The sequence below is a fragment of the Dendrobates tinctorius genome, unplaced genomic scaffold (assembly GCF_039654945.1).
Source record: "Dendrobates tinctorius isolate UK_male_01 unplaced genomic scaffold, ASM3965494v1 ptg000035l, whole genome shotgun sequence".
In the NCBI taxonomy this organism is placed as follows: Eukaryota; Metazoa; Chordata; class Amphibia; order Anura; family Dendrobatidae; genus Dendrobates; species Dendrobates tinctorius.
The window spans coordinates 2572861-2593053 of NW_027361703.1; the positions used below are offsets into that span (position 1 = coordinate 2572861).

The 20193-nt window shown below is 44.3% G+C and overlaps 1 protein-coding gene across 6 annotated transcripts in view; it reads left to right on the plus strand.

The window, feature by feature from the left end:
- The window catches only part of NR2C1 (nuclear receptor subfamily 2 group C member 1), a 72290-nt gene that overhangs the window by 9542 nt on the left and 42555 nt on the right, over positions 1–20193 (plus strand). For 2 of the 6 annotated variants that reach the window (XM_073573219.1, XM_073573221.1), the window contains exons 1-5: positions 5139–5258; positions 8783–8893; positions 11527–11671; positions 14096–14326; positions 15125–15209. In XM_073573219.1, coding sequence (XP_073429320.1) covers positions 8826–8893; positions 11527–11671; positions 14096–14326; positions 15125–15209 — 529 coding nt within the window. In that variant the 5' untranslated portion in view covers positions 5139–5258; positions 8783–8825. Of the gene's footprint in view, positions 1–5134; positions 5259–8782; positions 8894–11526; positions 11672–14095; positions 14327–15124; positions 15210–20193 lie in introns of those variants that run through there. The other 4 variants (XM_073573224.1, XM_073573222.1, XM_073573220.1 and 1 more) reach the window with 3 other exon arrangements.

The window sequence follows — 20193 nt, forward strand, 5'->3', positions numbered from 1 at the left end:
TCATGCCGTACAGGTCATACTGCACTTACTACACGCACGTCATGCCGTACAGGTCATACTGCACTTGCTACAAGCACGTCATGCCGTGTAGGTCATACTGCACGTACTACACGCACGTCATGCTGTACAGGTCATAGTGCACTTACTACATGCACATTATGGCATACAATTCATACAGCACCTACTTACATTTGTTGCACTGTGCAGGGGACTGAGCCCATGTACAAACATACAAGCCATATAATCTACTGCACGGATGGCATTCCTGCTTCACGCCACTTTCTTTTTCAATTTTCTTACTGTCTTAGCTACTGGGTGCTTTGCTTGGCACATTCCCTTTATTTATGGCTGTGTGTAAATAAGGATAATTGTAAAATATATTTGATCTTTTTATGAAATCCTTTGTGGAATGAATAGGACTGCTCAGTGATCATTTCGGAAGAGGCTTGGGCTTTGTTCGGAAGGCTAGGGTAGATTATTGAGTTTTTCCAAAAAGCCTGAAATCAAGCTGTCTTTTAGCCCAGTGCACCAAAAAGAATGGACATACCACACAAAATGCAAGTTAGGATAGAGATCTGAAAGTCTGTCACTATATCTATATTCCCTGTCCAACTCCACCCCCTGCTGCTTAACTTCTTCTATGCTGTGGGACATAAGACAAAGGACCTGTTCGTTAAGAAGTAGGAGCTGGCATTGTTCAGCAATTAGAGGTGGACAAATCACACTCTGATTTCTCCATACCGGAGTTAAGGCCCTTTTACATTTAGCGATGCACCAGCGATCCGACCAGCGATCCCACCCGGTCAGGATCGCTGGTGCATCGCTAATTGATCGCTAGTGAGCTTTCATACAGAAAGATCTCACAGTGATGCAGCAGCGACGCAGCGCACGATACTCACCTTTCACACACAGCGATCCTGACGTCCTCCCGCCCGCGTCCAGCGTCGCTCGTCGTCACAGCAGGAAGCGCCCGACGAGAAATGGAGCCGGACATTCTCGCGCGATCAGCGATGGACAGCGGGGGAGCCGGTCACTGGTAAGTATCACACATAGCGATATCGCTAGCAATATCGCTATAACATCACAAAACCAGTGACGTTTTAGCGATATTGCTAGCGATATCGCTTAGTGTAAAACCCCCTTAACGGACTGGCCATGTAAAGGCATTGCTGGACTTGTCTTTGAAATAGTGACATGGGCATATAAATAGTTTAGAGGAGTGAGATCCTGATGACATTACCTTTCAAATGGCCAGATTGATACATACAGTAGCTCTGCAGCTAGTGTGTAGTGCTAAATAGCTCAGCTCTGTTGTATCATTACAAACCTTAGTAGTAAGATGGTGAGCAAGGCCGAAAAAAGACATTTGTCCATCCAGTTCAGCCTATATTCCGTCAGAATAAATCCTCAGATATATGTCCTCCTAAAGAACCTAATCACTGTAAGATAAAATATTGTTACGCTCCAGGAAGACATCCAGGCCTCTTTTGAACCCCTCGACTGAGTTCGCCATCACCACCTCCTCAGGCAAGGATTCCAGATTCTCACTGCCCTATCAGTAAAGAATCCTCTTCTATGTTGGTGGAAAAACCTTCTCTCCTCCAGACGCAGAGAATGCCCCCTTGTGACCGTCACATTCCTTGGTATAAACAGATCCTCTGAGAGATATTTGTATTTTTCCCTTATATAGTTCTATTTGGTTATTAGATCGCCCCTCAGTAGTCTTTTTTTCTAGACTAAATAAACCTAATTTTGCTAATCTCTCTGGGTATTGTAGTTCCCCCATCCCCTTTATTAATTTTGTTGCCCTCCTTTGTACTCGCTCTAGTTCCATTATATCCTTCCTGAGCACCGGTGCCCAAAACTGTACACAGTACTCCATGTGCGGTCTAACCAGAGATTTGTACAGAGGCAGTATAATGCTCTCATCATGTGTATCCAGACCTCTTTTAATGCACCCCATGATCCTGTTTGCCTTGGCAGCTGCTACCTCCAGGTAAGTTTATAATTAACTAGGATCCCCAAGTCCTTCTTCATGTCAGATTTACCCAGTGGTTTCCCATTCACTGTGTAATGGTGATATTGATTCCTTCTTCCCATGTGTATAACCTTACATTTATCATTAAGCCGCATCTGTCACCTTTTGGCCCAAGTTTCCAACTTATCCAGATCCATCTGTAGCAGAATACTATCTTCTCTTTTATTGACTGGTTTACATAGTTTTGTATCATCTGCAAATATCAATATTTTACTGTGTAAACCTTCTACCAGATCGTTAATAAATATGTTGAAGAGAATAGTTCCCAACACCGACCCCTGCGGTACCCCACTGGTCACAGCGACCCAGTTAGAGAATATACCATTTATAACCACCCTCTGCTTTCTATCACTAAGCCAGTTACTTACCCATTTACACACATTTTCCCCCAGACCCAGCATTCTCATTTTGTGTACCAACCTCTTGTGTGGCATGGTATCAAACGCTTTGGAAAACTCAAGATATACCACATCCAATGACTCACCTTGGTCCAGTCTATAGCTTACCTCTTCATAAAAGCTGGTTAGAGTTTGACAGGAGCAATTCCTCATAAACCCATGCTGATATGGAGTTAAACAGTTATTCTCATTGAGATAATCCAGAATAACATCCCTCAGAAACCCTTCAAATATTTTACCAACAATAGAGGTTACAAAACCTTTTGTAGGTTTTGTATGCTTTTTGGCCATGTGAACATGCATTTATATGCTGCATGTGTACCAACTCAAACCAAGCTCAATTTTTGTGTTTCAACAATAGAGGTTAGACTTACTGGCCTATAATTTCCAGGTTCACTTTTAGAGCCCTTTTTGAATATTGGTACCACATTTGCTATGCGCCAGTCCTGTGGAACAGACCCCGTCGCTATAGAGTCCCTAAATATAAGAAACAATAGCTTGTCTTTTATATTACTTAGTTCTCTTAGTACTCGTGGGTGTATGCCATCCGGAGAAGGTGTTTAATATATTAGCTTTTCCTCATCATCTACAACCATTCTTTCCTCACAATTTTTTTATGTGCCTACACTTTCACTTTTGATTCTTTTACTATTGATATAGTTGAAGAACAGTTTGGGATTAGTTTTACTCTCCTTAGCAATGTGCTTCTCAGTTTCCATTAATTAGTGTTTTAGATAAATTATTTTTCTCACTATAGTTTTTTAGAGCTTCAATGGTGCCATCCTGCTTTAGTAGTTTACATGCTTTCTTTTTACTGTTAAAGGGAATCTGTCACCCCATTTTTCGAGTATCAGCTGCCAGCACCGCCATCAGGGGCTTATCTACAGCATTCTGTAATTGCCCTTCTTACGTCTTTGCTTAGCCACATTGGGTTTTTCCTATTTCTTGTCCTTTTATTCCCACAAGGTATAAACCACTTAGGGTCCCGTTACATTTAGCGATGCACCAGCGATCCCGACAACGATACGATCTGGTCAGGATCGCTGATGCATCGCTAAATGGTCGCTAGTGAGCTGTCTCACAGGCCGATCTCGCCAGAGACGCAGTAGCGATAATCGATCCGTTGGCGGTCGCTGTTACCTTTCACACCGCAGCGATGATGACACATGCGTCGCTAGTCGGCGCCAGCGGGACGCCAACGACGAAAAAATGGCCCAGGACATTCGAGTGCGATCAGCGATATACAGCGGGGGGTCGCAGGTACGTGTCACACAAAGCGAGCGATATCGCTGTTGCGTCACAAAATCGGTGACGCTTTAGCGATATCGCTAGCGATCTATGTGTGAAAAGCCCTTTACAGTGCCTATTTAGGATGCTCTTAAACATTTCCCATTTATTATCTATATTCTTTTTCTCAGGACATTGTCCAGGTCAACCAGATTAAGGGCATCTCTAAGCTGGTCACACTTTTCCTTCCTAAAGTTCAGTGTTTTTGTGTCTCCCTGACAAGTCCCCCTAGTGAACGACAGGTGAAACTGTACAATATTGTGGTCGCTATTTCCTAGCTGCCCGACGACCTGCAGATTTGTTATTCTGTCAGGTCTGTTAGATAGTATTAGGTCTAAAAGTGCTGCTCCTCTGGTTGGATTCTGCACCAACAGTGAAAGATAATTATTCTTGGTTATTAGTAGAAACCTTTTCCCTTTATGGGTTTTGCTGGTCTCTGTTTCCCAGTTGATATCTGGGTAGTTAAAGTCCCCTCGTAACAAGGTCCTCTTCAGATCTTATCTCATAATTCTGTAAGGTCTGATGGCCACCCCACACGTACTGCCGTGAGATGAGATCTGGAAGTGTTGTAATGATACAGCAGAGCTCATCTGTATCTACACAATAGCTGCAGAGATTGGGGAGGAGAGAAGGGCATGTTCTTTTCCTTACTGCACAATGCTGCCTTCTTATTATTGGTTAACCTCATACAGGAGAAGTAGTACACACCCACAGAGACAAATCTCTGGTATTGCTCAGTTGTAATATAATTTATAATTTAACCTTTACAAGCTAATATCTCTTCAACACAGAGGAGAAATTAAAAGAATGAAAATTACATTTGACTTAGCTCTGTAGCCGCTATTCCATGATGTGGCCAGCTTAACATCCTCAGACTGGTGAAAGGTCCTCTTTAAGTGATTTGCCTGTAAACGTAACAATGACAGGTATTTATTTGGCCTTGACCTCAGGCTATGGCAATGAAGGAGACCACAGTTGGGTCCTCCACTGCCTTGATAATATGGTGGCATCAGCAAATGGCCTGACAAAAGCGTCTGTCGCTATGGATAGAGGCATGTAAAAGGTTAAACTGGGGATCGTTACAATCCTGGCTGTGTATGTCAGTCGTGCTCTTGCAGCTGGTAGAGATGGGCGAATGTGCTCGATAATGTGTTATTAGAGCACTCTCGGGTGTTCTTGGGGGTGCTCGGATAATATGTTCGAGTCCCTGCGGCTGCATGTTTTGCGGTGGTAAACAGCTGCAACACATGGAGCTGCAGGGACTCAAACATATTACCCGAGCACACCGAGATATTCGAGCATGCTCGAATAACACGTTATCCGAGCACGTTCGCTCATCACTAGTTGCTAGGTCTAACATTTTGCCACAGTTTATAGCCCTGAAATTAACATTTATTTTTCTGATGTTTAGGCTTTACTTTGCACAAAACTGGATGCCCTACAGATCTTTCTTTCCAAGGACTTTTCAGTGAAGACAAATTATGGCTTCTATAGAAGAATTAGCTCACCAAATTATTGAACAGCAAATGGGAGAGGTAACGCTTTCAGAATGTTATCACTAAGTTTTTAGACCATGGATTTTATGCTTTTAGTACATTCAGTAAATGTTCTGCAAGGTTCAGTTAAAGGGGTTTTCCCAGGAACAAAGTACATTTTAATTAATAGATCTTAGAATAATAAGTTCCACAACTAGATGTGTAACAAAAAAATGTTCCTGTGCCGAGATAGTCTTATAAATGTGTCCCTGCTGTGTACTGTGAAATGGCTGTGTATGACCGTGCAGGCACATGGTCTGATCATACCACAGCTCCTGGGCAGGGGAGGAAGCAAAAGAATATACTGACAGGACAGCAGGGGATCACAGCTGATGATTTCTGTGAGGTAAAACAAGCCAGTGAAATGTTCAACTGCACAGACAGAATTGGCTGCGATCCTGTCTGTATACTCTTTTGTGCCCTCCCCTGCTCAGGAGCTGTGGTATGATCAGACCACGGTAAGACACAGCCATCACACAGTACATAGCAGGGGCACATTTATAAGATTATCTCAGCACAGGGACATCTTTCTTTAACACATCGAATTATGGAAATTATTGTTCCAAGATCTATTAATCAAAGTGTACTTTGTTTGTGGGACAGCCTCTTTAAGGTATTTGCAAGCAAACATAATAAAGGACAATGTTAGTGAATGGATTTTGTAATCTGTTGCGGAAATGCCAAGGACTTTTACTGCGGGTTTTACAGTGCGTTGCAAAAGTATTCGGCTCCCTGGAACTTTTCAACCTTTTCCCACATATCATGCTTCAAACATAAAGATACCAAATGTAAATTTTTTGTGAAGAATCAACAAATGGAACACAATTGTGAAGTTGAGGGAAATGTATTGGTTATTTTAAATTTTTGTGGAAATTCAAAAACTAAAAAGTGGGGCGTGCATTATTATTCGGCCTCTTTACTTTCAGTGCAGCAAACTCACTCCAGAAGTTCATTGTGGATCTCTGAATGATCCAATGTTGTCCTAAATGACTAATGATGATAAATATAATCCACCTATGTGTGTAATCAAGTCTCCGAATAAATACACCTGCTCTGTGATAGTCTCAGGGTTCTGTTTGATGCACAGGGAGCATCATGAAGACCAAGCAACACAACAGGCACGTCCGTGATACTGTTGTGGAGAAGCTTAAAGCTGGATTTGGATACAAAATGATTTCCAAAACTTTAAACATCCCAAGAAGCACTGTGCAAGCGATCATATTGAAATGGAAGGAGTATCATACCACTGCAAATCTACCAAGACCCGGCCGTCCCTCTAAACTTTCATCTGAAAGCAGCATGCCCGCTGTCTTGGGGTCATATTCGACACTGATCTTTCCTTTACTCCCTACATCCGATCACTCAGTCACTCTTGTCACCTGCATCTTAAAAACATCTCCAGAATCCGACCTTTTCTCACCTTTGAAACTGCTAAGACTCTTACTGTCGCTCTTATTCATTCTCGTCTGGACTACTGAAACTCTCTTCTGATCGGTCTCCCTCTTACCAAACTTTCTCCTCTCCAATCCATCTTGAACGCGGCAGCCAGGGTCATATTTCTGTCCAGCCGCTTCACCGATGCCTCCATCTTGTGCCAGTCATTACACTGGCTACCTATTCGCTACAGGGTCCAGTATAAACTCATCTCTCTCACCCACAAAGCTCTCCACTGTTCTGCACCGCATTATATCTCCTCTCATCTCTGTCTATCGCCCTACACGTGCCCTCCGTTCTACAAATGACCTAAGACTAACATCCCCCGTAATCCGAACCTCGCACCTCCGTCTCCAAGACTTCTCTCGTGCTGCTCCAGCTCTCTGGAATGCACTTCCCCAGACGATCAGACTGATACCTAGCCCTGACCTATTCAAGCGCACTTTGAAAACCCATCTCTTCAAACAAGCCTACCACATCAACTACTCAGCAAACTAACTTTGCCCTGTTCCCTCCTTCCAAATATTATTCTGAATCTGCACCCTACTATTCATCTGTCTCCACACCCTCCATGCACACGATAACTGCACTTGATACTTGTCTATTGCACTTAAACACACGGGCTGATGACCAGATCATGCAGCTTTATATGAAAATCCCTATTTATTATAATTGCCAGACCTGAATTAACAAGCACTTCTCACCTACTGTGTCCCCCCATTTCCTTGTAGATTGTAAGCTTGCGAGCAGGGACCTCACTCCTAATGGCACTGTTTGAATTATCTTAACTTTTATTGAATTTATTGTCTGTACATGTCCCCGCTTAATTGTAAAGTGCTGCGGAATATGTTGGCGCTATATAAATAAAAATTATTATTATTATTATCTGAAACAAGGAGAAGCCTGATCAGAGATGCAGCCCAAGAGGCCCATGATCACTCAGGATGAACTGCAGAGATCTACAACTGAGGTGGGACAGTCTGTCCATAGGACAACAATCAGTCGTACACTGCACAAATCTGACCTTTATGGAAGAATGGCAAGAAGAAAGCTATTTCTCAAAGATATCCATAAAAAGTGTTTAAAGTTTGCAACAAGCCATCTGAGAGACACACCAAACATGTGGAAGAAGGTGCTCTGGTCAGATGAAACCAAAATCGAACATATTGGCAACAATGCCAAACGAATGTTTGGCGTAAAGGCAACACAGCTCATCACTCTGAACACACCATCCCCACTGTCAAACATGGTGGTGGCAGCATCATTGTTTGTGCCTGCTTTTCTTCAGCAGGGACAGGGAAGATGGTTAAAATTGATGGGAAGATGGATGGAGCCAAATACAGGGCCATTCTTGAAGAAAACCTGTTGGAGTCTGCAAATGGAATAGTTCACAAATTAAACGTATCCAGGTGTTAGAATGGCCAAGTCAAAGTCCAGACCTGAATCCAATCGAAAATGTGTGGAAAGAGCTGAAAACTGCTGTTCACAAACGATCTCCATCAAACCTCACTGAGCTCGAGCTGTTTGCAAAGGAAGAATGGGCAAGAATTTCAGTCTCTCAATGTACAAAAATTATAGAGACATACCCCAAGCGACTTGCAGCTGTAGTCGCAGCAAAAGGTGGCGTAACAAAGTATTAAGTTAAAGGGGCCAAATAATATTGCACGCCCCACTTTTCAGTTTTTGAATTTCCACAAAAATTTAAAATAACCAATACATTTCTTTCAACTTCACAATTGTGTCCCACGTGTTGTTGATTCTTCCCCAAAAATTTACATTTGGTATCTTTGTTTGAAGCATGATATGTGGGAAAAGGTTGAAAAGTTCCAGGGGGACGAATACTTTCGCAAGGCACTGTATATGCAGGTAAAAGTCATTTTAAGAAGTATGGATAACTCACGTGCTGATAAAACGACAAGAATTGATTGTAAAAATAATTTTGATGAGAAATGAACATTAGGTTTTTTTGAGCCTGTGTTCCTGGTCTTTTGGTATGAAGTTTTACGTTACGTTTTGTAATTATATACCATTTCTTTCAGTTTTCTGTTGCATTGAGATCAAATAAAATGTGACATTTATTGTATTGTTAGCTTTCTCGCACACAGTCAGAAGTTACACATACAGCAGTGGTGGATGGAAATCCTCAGAGGATACAGCTTATTCCATCCGAGTCAAGTGTCTCCATACCTCACCGTATACAGGTAGTAGCATCTGTTTTGTTTCTTAACACAATGTAGAGATAGGGGACCATTGTGGCCTTTACCGTTACAATGGCCTCACGTTATAATATTTTCAAAATTTAATTGTCATACCTGGACTCATCCAGCCAATCACATTACTCAACTACAAGGCAAAGAAAAAATCGTGGAATTATGAAAATCGCAGGATGAATAGACATGATATGGTGGGGAAAAAAAATGGAAACCAATTTCAAAATCTCTCGATTTATTCAGTATTGAGTATGAGAACCACATGCAAAAATACTTCCACGCTATATGTATTCTATTAATAAGGTTTTTAATGGTGGTTTGTGGAAGTTTCTGCCACACTGAATGCCCTTGGGCACACAAATCAAGATCCGCTGCTGACAGCTCCCTTTACCGTTACTGACTGATGACATCCCAGATGTGCCCGATAGGAGACATGCTTCAAGCCATGTTAGCATGTTTAAAGGGATTTTGTTAGCACAGAATGACTATTTAAACTAAGTCCCACTGCTCTGTGCTTAACTGTGAAACCAGTCATTTAAGTACACTTTCCTACCTGCTTGTTTTCCCTCTATCTCCACCCCTCTTCTTCTTTGGCAACTCTTACTTCATATTGATATACAATGCCTCGCAAAAGTATTCGGCCCCCTGTAACTTTTCAACCTTTTACCACATATCAGGCTTTAAACATACAGATACCAAATGTAAATGTTTGGTGAAGAAGCAACAACAAGCGGGACACAATTGTGATGAAATTTATTGGTTATTTTAAATTTTTGTGGAAATTCAAAAACTGAAAAGTGGGGCGTGCAATATTATTCGTCCCCTTTAACTTAATACTTTGTTGCACCACCTTTTGCTGCGATTACAGCTGCAAGTTGCTTGGGACATGTCTCTATCAGTTTTGTACATTGAGAGACTGAAATTCTTGCCCCTTCTTCTTTGGCAAACAGCTCGAGCTCAATGAGGTTTGATGGATCATTTGTGAACAGCAGTTTTCAGCTCTTTCCACAGATTCTCCATTGGATTCTGGTCTGGACTTTGACTTGGCCATTCTAACACCTGGATACGTTTATTTGTGAACCATTCCATTGTAGATTTTGCTTTATGTTTGGGATCATTGTCTTGTTGGAAGACAAATCTCCGTCCCAGTCTCAGGTCTTTTGCAGACTCCAACAGGTTTTCTTCAAGAATGGTCCTGTGCTTGGCTCCATCCATCTTCCCATCAATTTTAGTCATCTTCCCTGTCCCTGCTGAAGAAAAGCAGGCCCAAACCATGATGCTGCCACCACCATGTTTGACAGTGGGGATGGTGTGTTCAGGTTGATGAGCTGTGTTGCCTTTACACCAAACATATTGTTTGGCATTTAGGACCACATTGGATCATTCAGAGATCCACAATGAACTTCTGGAGTGAGTTTGCTGCACTGAAAGTAAAGGGGCTGAATAATATTGCACGCCCCACTTTCATTTTTTGAATTTCCACAAAAATTTAAATTAACCAATAAATTTTGTTCAACTTCACAATTGTGTTCCACTTGTTGATTCTTCACCAAAAATTTACATTTGGTATCTTTGTTTGAAGCATGATATGTGGGAAAAGGTTGAAAAGTTCCAGGGGGCCGAATACTTTCACAAGGCACCGTAGAAGGATTGAGATAGATGGAAATCAAGCTAGTGTATTTAAAAGATTGGCCCTGACATGGTGCCCTGATCGCCTGTACTTGGTTTCAACAATCTGTGCTGAAAGTCCATTTTAAATAATACAGACTGCACATAGTAGTAGGAGAACATGTAGCTTAGCGTTGTTGTATTAAAAACAGCTCCTGGGACACTTTCACATTCCCTCATAAAGGCCTTTTCATGGTGTTGCTTGCAGGGTCTCCAAACAAATCTCCATCTATAATTGCATTAAAGACAAAAGCGGGATCATCACTGAAGAGGATAAAGGCCCCGTCACACATAGCGCTTTCGCTAGCGAGATCGCTACTGAGTCACAATTTTTGTGATGTAACAGCGATCTCACCAGCGAGATCGCTGTGTGTGACAGCGATCAGCGACCGGCCCCCCTGCCGGTATCGTTGATCGCTGCAGGAAAGGCCAGGACTTTTTTTTGGTCGCTGGTCTCCCGCTGGCCACCACGCATCACTGCGTGTGACAGGCGAGAGACCAGCGATCTGCTGGTAACTAATGTACACATCAGGTATCTAGGGACGCACGTCCCTTGGATACCCGATGTGTACGTTAGTTACCAGCTTCCTGCATCAGCGCGCTGGTTACTAACGTGCACAGCGACGCCGGGCGTCGCTGTGCTGATCGTTGGTGAAGCTGTCTGTTTGACAGCTCACCAGCGATCACATAGCAATTCACCAGCGATCCTGATACATTGATATCGTTGTCAGGATCGCTGGTGAGTCGCTATGTGTGACTCCAGCTTAAGACATGCATTTCAGCTTTCATTGCTGTCTTGCTGTGCAACATGATAGCTTTGAGAGCAGTTACATGAAGTCACATGAATATCTAGACATGTGGCTTTTGTAGCCCAGTGTGTTGCAAACACCTTCTGAAGGTTTCTGTTAAGACTGACATGTTAGGTTTAGATATGTGATATCTTATTTCACTTGCAGTGCAGAAAGGATCACAAGGCACCATTCTTCAATGCTCATGAGGCCATGTGGGAAACGCTATGGAGAGGTCTTCACGAGGGAATGCCATACCGGTCCTACTACTGGGATTATAGTTGTGGTGGCATTATATAGCCCTCCATTCCAGGTACAATTGTTAACAGCTCAGTGCTACATTGATTTGGTTGTAGAACCAGTGGTATGGCCATTTCTCCAAGGTGGAGCATGTGGCCGCATATTACTTGTGTTACTGTGAGGCCTAAATATTCTACCAAGTCTGTGGACATGTTTCTTATCAAGCACATCTGGGATATCATTTGTGGACAATTACAAAGGGAGCTGCCAGTGGTGGATTTTGATTATTTATGTGCCAAATGTGATAACCCATATTTCTGCAGGGTACTAGGCTCTACAGGATTATATCACTTTCTACTTCTTTGCCCACCTTCTCTATGAACTCAACACATAATGATATTAGTACTGTGATGTCTATTCTCTTTCAGCTGCTTCCCTATGCTTTCTGGTCCAATTATAGTAAAAACTGCCAAAATGGGGAGGAATTTAAGATATTGGACTTTAATTCCATTTTTTATCTTTTGTCATAGCTGTGGATGTTGCGGTCATGTCCTTTTCCTTTAACCCCTTACTGACCGCTGACGGAATAGTACGTCAGCGGTCAGTATCCCCTGCTTTGAGGTGGGCTCTGGCGGTGAGCTCACCTCAAAGCCGCGACATGTCAGCTGTTTTAAACAGCTGACATGTGCCCGCAATAGGCGCGAGCGGAATCACAATCTGCCCGCGCCTATTAACTAGTTAAACCCCGCTGTCAAACGCTGACAGCGGGCATTTAACTAGTACTTCCGGCGCCCGGCCGGAAATGAGCGCAACGCTGACCCACGTCACGTGATGGGGGGGGTGGTCATTCAAACAAAAAAGGAAGCACACTGTAGTGCCGTAGCATGCAAACATGAAATATGAAAAATAAATTGCATTATTGCATTAGAAATCTGAAAAACTGAGAAAGCTTAGCGCATAAAATGGCCAATTTGGGTACCTGGAAGCCACGGTAAGGCGTTTCTCGTATTGCAGGACCCTAACCTAATGCCAATCCTCACGTAGACTAAAGTCTTCAAGGGCCACCACCCCTCCACAGAGATATAGATTTCATTCTAAGGAGAGGATTTACATAGGTTCTCATACAGATGAAGACTTTAGTCTAAGTGAGAATTGGCATTAGGTTAGGGTCCTGTAATACGAGAAACGCCTTACATGGTTTCCAGCTACACATAAGTTGGCCATTTTTTCGCTAAGCTTTCTCAATTTTTCATATTTCTAATGCAGTAATGCAATTCATTTTTCATATTTCATGTTGGCGCTACAGTGTGCTTCCTTTTTTGTTTGAATGTATATGATTTGGTGACTCTAGGTTAAGCATCTGTTCACACTATCACACTACGTTTATGCTTGGATATGACGGTCAGTTTTTTTAAATTTGTGAGGGTGGTCAGCGACACGTTGCCATGGCAACCAGAGGTCTCATAGAGACTCGATGGTTGTTGCCGGCAGATTGCTATGAGCGCCACACTGTGGTCGGCGCTCATAGCAATGCTGTATTTCTGCTACATATAGGTGATCTGAGCATCGCCTATATGTAGCAGAGCCGATCAAGTATGGGATGCTTCTAGCCTTCCATGAAGGCTATTGAAGCATGCCAAAAGTATAAAAACAAAAAACAATCAAAATAAAACAATGAAAAAAAAAAAAAAAAGTCAAACCTACACATATTTGGTATCGCCGTATTCAGAATCGCCCGATCTATCAATAAAAAAAAAAGGATTAATCTGATCACTAAATGGCGTAGCGAGAAAAAAATCAAAACGCCAGAATTACGTTTTTTTGGTCGCCGCAACATTGTATTAAAATGCAATAACGGGCGATCAAAAGATCGTATCTGCACAAGAGTGGTATCATTGAAAACGTCAGCTGGGCACGCAAAAAATAAGCCCTCACCCGACCCGAGATCACGAAAAATTGAGACGCTACGTGTCTCGGAACTTAGATAAGAGAACTTAGACATGTTTGGTGTCTGTGAACTCGTAATGACCTGGAGAATCATAATGGCAAGTCAGTTTTAGCATTTAGTGAACCTAGCAAAAAAGCCAAACAAAAAAACAACTGTGGGATTGCACTTTTTTTTGCAATTTCACCACACTTGGAATTTTCTTCCCGTTTTCAAGTACACTACATGGTAAAACCAATGGTGCCGTTCAAAAGTACTACTCGTCCCACAAAAAATAAGCCCTCACATGGCCATATTGATGGAAAAATAAAAAAGTTATGGCTCTGGAAAGAATGGGAGCGAAAAACTAAAAATCGAAAAAAGCTCAGAGTTAAGAGGCTAATGAACACTTTAATTTTTCAAGATTGGTTGTTATCCTTTTCTTGCTTGGCTTGATTCCTTTGACATTTTTGTTGTATTGAGGTGTAAAATCATCAGAAAGCTTTTAACATTTCTACTGATCTCAAGATTGGTGTAAAATTTTCTTAATACTTTTCTTATGTATGTCTTTAGTTTGTCACAGATCAGCAGACAGGTCAGAAAATCCAAATTCTTACAGCCGTTGATCAAAGTGGGGCAAGCAAAAGGTTCATCTTGACTAATAATGATAATTCATCTCCAAGCAAAGTGATCCTTGCAAGGCAAGACAGTAGTCAAGGCAAGGTTTACCTAACCACTCCTGACGCTGCTGGTGTCAATCAGCTATTCATCTCAAGCCCTGATGTCTCTGCGCAGCACATTCAGGTAATAGCCTAACTTTCTGTCCTCCCATAAAAATACTATGAAATAAGAGGGGATTATAGGGAGAAAAATGGGAAGCGCAAGCTTCTAAGTGTAGTAGTTAATTGTCAAAGGTATATGCTCAGTGTGAATACACTCACCTATTTGGTGTCTTGAGATACTGCATGTAGAGCCAATCCCTGGGTCACTCCATTCCTCTTTCCATTCAGTTTGCTGCAAAGATCTGGGAACTATTGAGAGCACTGGAGAGTGCTTTCATGGGTTATAACACTTGGTGAATGTTTTTCCCAGCAATATGCGCTCCTGAAGGATGATGATGGAACTTGATATTTAGGTTCAAGGATGATTTTTATTTTTGATTAAATTTTTTAATCAAAAATAAAAATCATCCTTGAACCTAAATATCAAGTTCCATCATCATCCTTCAGGAGCGCATATTGCTGGGAAAAACATTCACCAAGAAAAATACTATAACATTTTACTTGTCCTTTTTATAATTTACTACTATTAAAAGCAATTAAACATACAGTATATTTTGTGGTAAAAAAATAATCACATCTTCATTTATTTGTGAGATATCAAGATATTTTGTTGAGTTGCCACATTCTTTGTGAATCGACCATTGGGATCAGAAGTGACAAATGAGCTCTTTTGTGGGCAGAGTGGATCATGCTTTGTGGTTTGCAAGTGCCTCTTCCCCTCGTCCATTTGATCTTTCAATTGACCCTGATAGACTTTTATACTTATTCTGGTATTTTACTAATTGATTGCATGTTATGTTTTATGTATCCATTATTCTAGATATTGTCAGATGCTCAGTGCATAGACCAGAATTTAAACAAACCAGTAGTGGAGCTTTGTGTGGTCTGTGCGGATAAAGCTTCAGGTATGTATATCTACCAGGTTCAAATTCATTTTTTAAAACCTGTTTTTATTTTACCGATTTTTTTTTTTTTTTTTTTTTTTTTTATTTTTACTCTGTTAGGTCAGCAGTCATCTTGGCTAGGCTGCAGAGGCGTCATATCAGGTTTACATAGTTGCATAGTTATATAGGTTGAAATAATATCAAAGTCCATCAAGTTCAACCTTTCTCCACCATTTGTACATTTGGTCAATAATTTAATTATATCCCACAATGTTATGTGTATCGAGGAAACCGTCCAGCCCTTTTTTAAAAGCTGTTCTAGTGTCTGCCATTACTACCTCTTGTGGAAGGGCATTGCACAGTCTGACTGCTCTAACTGTAAAGAACCCTTTCCTGTTTAGCTGCCGGAATCTCCTTTCTTCCACCCGTAACGAGTGCCCCCTAGTCTTTAGTATGGTCTTTGGAAGGAATAAGTCATGTGCTAGTGTTCTGTACTGGCCACACATATATTTAGACATGTAAATGAGATCTCCTCTGAGGCGTCTTTATTTCTAAACTAAACAAGCCCAACTTTTCCAACCTCTCATAATATCAGAGGCCTTCCATCCCTTGTAATCTAGATGCCCGCATTTGAACTGATTCTAATTTCTGAATATCCTTTTAAAAAATTTTAAATCAACTTTCCTAAAGTTCCAGGTTTTTGCATTTCCTCTTTTGAATGTTTGAATAAAAATTTCATTGAATCTTACCATATTATATTCACTGTTTTCCAAATGCTCCCTGACAGAACCAAATCCTGCCGATTACCTTCCCTTGTTGTTTCATCTCCCAGCTGAGAGAGGTAGTTGTCCTGAACTGTGGATAAGAACTTGCAGCTTTTAGCACAACCATAAGATTCTGTGTATCGTTAATTGTCTGGATAGTTAAAATCCCCCATAATAAGGACCCTATTATTATTTTCTTCCTTTTTAACCCCTTTCCGACATCGGGCGTACAGTTACGCTGATTTCGGACTCGCTCCCTTTGATGTGGGCTCCGGTGGTGAGCCCACATCTTTCCTGGGACATGTCAGTGATTTAAACAGCTGACATGTGCCCGCAATAGCTGTGGGTGGAATCGCAATCCACCCGTGGCTATTAACCCATTAAATGCCGCTGTAAAACGCTGACAGCGGCATTTAACAAGCGCTTCCGGCAATCGTGGCGGAAATCTGCCCACCGGTGACCCACATCACGTGATTGCGGTTCACCGGTGGGTTGGCATGACAAGCGGATGTCTCCTAGAGACTTCTATGGTTGTCACTGCCGGCTTGCTGTGAGCGCCACCCAGAGGTCGGTGCTCATAGCACATGAATAATTCTACTATGGGCAGTACGGTGGCTCAGTGGATAGCACTGCAGCCTTGCAGCGCTGGAGTCCTGGGTTCGAATCCCACCAAGGACAACATCTGCAAGGAGTTTGTATGTTCTCCCTGTGTTTGCGTGGGTGTCCTCCGGGGACTCCGGTTTCCTCCCACATTCCAAAGACATACTGATAGGCAATTTAGATTGTGAGCCCCATCGGGGACAGTGATGATAATGGACTGTAAAGCGCTGCGGAATATGTTAGCGCTACATAAAAATAAAGATTATTATTACTACATAGAGGCGAACTGTAGCAGAGTCGATTGGGTTGTGGCAGCATGCCAAAAGTAAAAAAAAAAAAAAAAGTATGGCATGCTTTAATAGAAGCTGCCACAACCCAATCGGTTCTGAGAGAGATAGAGATATATAGATATATATATATATATATATCTGTGTTAAAATCACCCCCCCTTTCGCCCCATTTAAAATAAAACAATAAAAAAATTAAACATACACATATTTAGTATTGCTGCATTGAGCACTGGTTTTAAATTGTTTTTTACGAAAATACATGTTCCTCCCACCTTTTCTCCTTCATCTTATTGGGGGACACAGGTACTGTGGGTGTATGCTACCGCCATCTGGAGGCTGACACTAGGCAAACAACACAAGGTTAGCTCCTCCCCCGCCGTATACACCCTTGCCGTGATTGCGGGCGGAAGCCAGTTTTTTGCTTAGTGTCTACGGAGGCAAACATCTGGTCCTTTTTCTCCAGACTTTTTTTTTGTCCATGAAGATTAGACAGGGGCAACGGATCCTATTGAAAGGGTCCGATTTCCCCAACGGGCGAGCACGTGCGAGTGTCGTCTCCACGTATCCTTTCCCGCGACGTGGGACATGATGCCGGACCTAGCCCTGACCACCCCTAGGTAGAGAAACTATGGGCTATTCAGATGCACAAGACGGTCCGAGCGGCCCCGGCTGAAGCTGGACGGAGTTAGGGTGCCTGCTCCGTCCAGGATCCCCTCACCAGCCCCCGCTCCCTGGTTTGTTGTCCGCCCTAAAGGGCCTTCCTGGATCCTGTTTAAGCTGGACGGAGTCAGGGTGCCTGCACCGTCCTGGATCCCCTCACCAGCCCCCGCTCCCTGGTTTGTTGTCCGTCCTAAAGGGCCTTCCTGGATCCTGTTTAAGCTGGACGGAGTTAGGGTGCCTGCACCGTCCAGGATCCCCTCACCAGCCCCCGCTCCCTGGTTTGTTGTCCGCCCTAAAGGGCCTTCCTGGATCCTGTTTACAGCGATTCAATGTACGGGCGTGCGGGGGGCTCCTGGGCAGCAGCGGCAGGCAGCGGTGTGCGTCTCCCTAGGGCCTCCTCGTATCCATAGGAAGAGTAGCGGTTCTTGCCGTCAGCTCCGCCGCGGCGCGCTGCAGCATTTCACGGCGCTGCGGGCGGGGGAGAAAAATTTAGCCCCCGGCTTTTTTGCCAGTGTTAGGCCGCGTCGCGCCGCGGGCGGTGGACAGTAACTGAGCCCCCAGCTTTTTGGCCAGGGTTGGGCTGTCGCCGCTGCGGCGCCGCGGGAGAATAGAGCCCCCGGCTGTTTGCCGGTGGAGGCCGCGGCGGAAGTACCGCCCTCGGCGAGATGCGTCACTTCCGGTGGCCCGCCCCTTGGAGCGCTGGGCGGGCGCCAGATAAATCCAGGCCCCGGCTTTAGTGCGGGGTAGGCCGCGACCAGGAAAGAGGTCGGCTTACCCATGGAGACACAATGTCGGGCACGCAGTCGGGGGACACAGGTCGGGTAAGTGCAGGCTGCGGAGGCCGCTAAAACAGCAGGGGGCCTCTCCTCCCCCACCCCTCCCCTCGCATAGAGGAAGGAGAGAAAAAAAAAAAAAAAGCATTTTTGGGTTTGGATATATAAAACGCCTAGCAGGCTCAATATGGCCGGGAAAGGGAAGGCGCACACTTTTCTCTACGCTGCATGCACTTCTTGTAAGGCCCCATTTCCACGAGCGCAGAGAGCCAAAGTGTGCGAGGCCTGCGACTCCGAAAGCACCCAGGAGCCTCCCTTGGCGACTGAATCCAGAGAAACGAATCCTCCGGAATGGGCGCTATCATTATCCCAGTCTATGGCTTCGCTTACAATGGCGATCGAGTCCCTTCACGCCCCAAAGGGAGGCAAGGATAGTGGCTCGCTTATCTGGAAAGGGTCCTCCACCTCACAGGAACCTTCGGCCTGCAGGGGCCGTTCCCATGCCAGACAGAGGTGAAGGAAACGAACCCATACGAGGTCTCCCGGCTTATCCGGTGCCTCGGCATCGGGGAGTTCAGCATCACGCTCCCTTTCACCAGCGAGCGGGAGCGGGCAGAGTTTGGATCGTGACTCAGACGAGCCACTTGATCTAGATACCCCGGGATGCCGGGAGACAGTGGACAGCCTCAATGAAGCAGTCAATCAAACCCTGGGGATTGAAGATGATGCTACCTTGGCCGCGAGCCATAAGGTAGCCTTTTAAGCGGGCCAAGCACCCGCATAGAGTATTTGGCACTCACCCAGAATTTGAGGATATAGTGCAGCGCCACAGAGAATGCCCAGACAAGCGTTTCTCAGGTCAGAAACCTATAGAGGCGAGATACCCATTTGCCCCGGAACTCTGTAAGAAATGGGCAGAATCCCCAGTGGTGGACCCGCCAGTGTCACGCCTGGCCTCGAAGTCCTTGTTGTCGGTGCCTAGCGGCTCGTCCATCAAGGACCCCACGGATCGGCTCATAGAGGGTTTGGCGCAATCAGTTTTTGAGGCATCGGGTTCGGCACTCGCCCCTTCGTTCGCGGCGACGTTGGTAGCCAAGGCCATGATGTCATGGTCAGAGTCTTTGAATAACGCCTTGCAGGATAGAGGCCTACCTGCGGAGGTGTCTGAGGTCGCAAGTCAGATTGCTATGGCTGGAGACTACTTAATGCTTCTTTGGATGCGGCTAATTGTGCAGCGTTTGCGGCCGCTAACGCGATAGCCATTAGGAGGGCCCTCTGGTTGAGAACTTGGCGAGCCGATTCAATTTCCAAGAAGTCCTTGACTTCCTTGCCCTATCAGGGAGGCCGCCTGTTCGGGGAGAAGTTGGATCGGCTCATCTCCGATGCGACAGGAGGGAAAAGTAGCTTCCTCCCGCAACACCTGATGGATGGCAGCAGCCAGTTCGACCGGCCCACCGCGCTTCAACCAGGATAGGGAGTGACAGGTCTCTTATAGACCCATTCCGGTGGGAAGGATGCGCGCTCGCCAGCCCAGGTCGAGAGGAGCCAGGACCCAGAGACCCTCAGTCAAATGACTCGGAGCCTTTGGTAGGCGACAGCAGCAGGGTGGGGGGCTGCCTCCTCTTTTTTTGCCATATCTGGGCCGAGGTAGCACACGACTTATGGGTGGTAGAACTGGTGACTTCAAGGTACAAGATAGAGTTCATCAGGTACCCTCCAACACGATTTTTTCTCTCCCGACTTCCCAAGGTGAAGTCTCGGGCGAAAGCACTGCTAGGGGCCATCGATTCACTCCAAGACAATGGAGTCATTGTTCCCGTACCAGAGCACGAAAAAGCTCAAGGTTTTTATTCCAATCTGCTGGGTTGGTAATTCTCCCTCAAAACAAGGCCCTAGCGCTCCGACAGGGAGTCCTGAA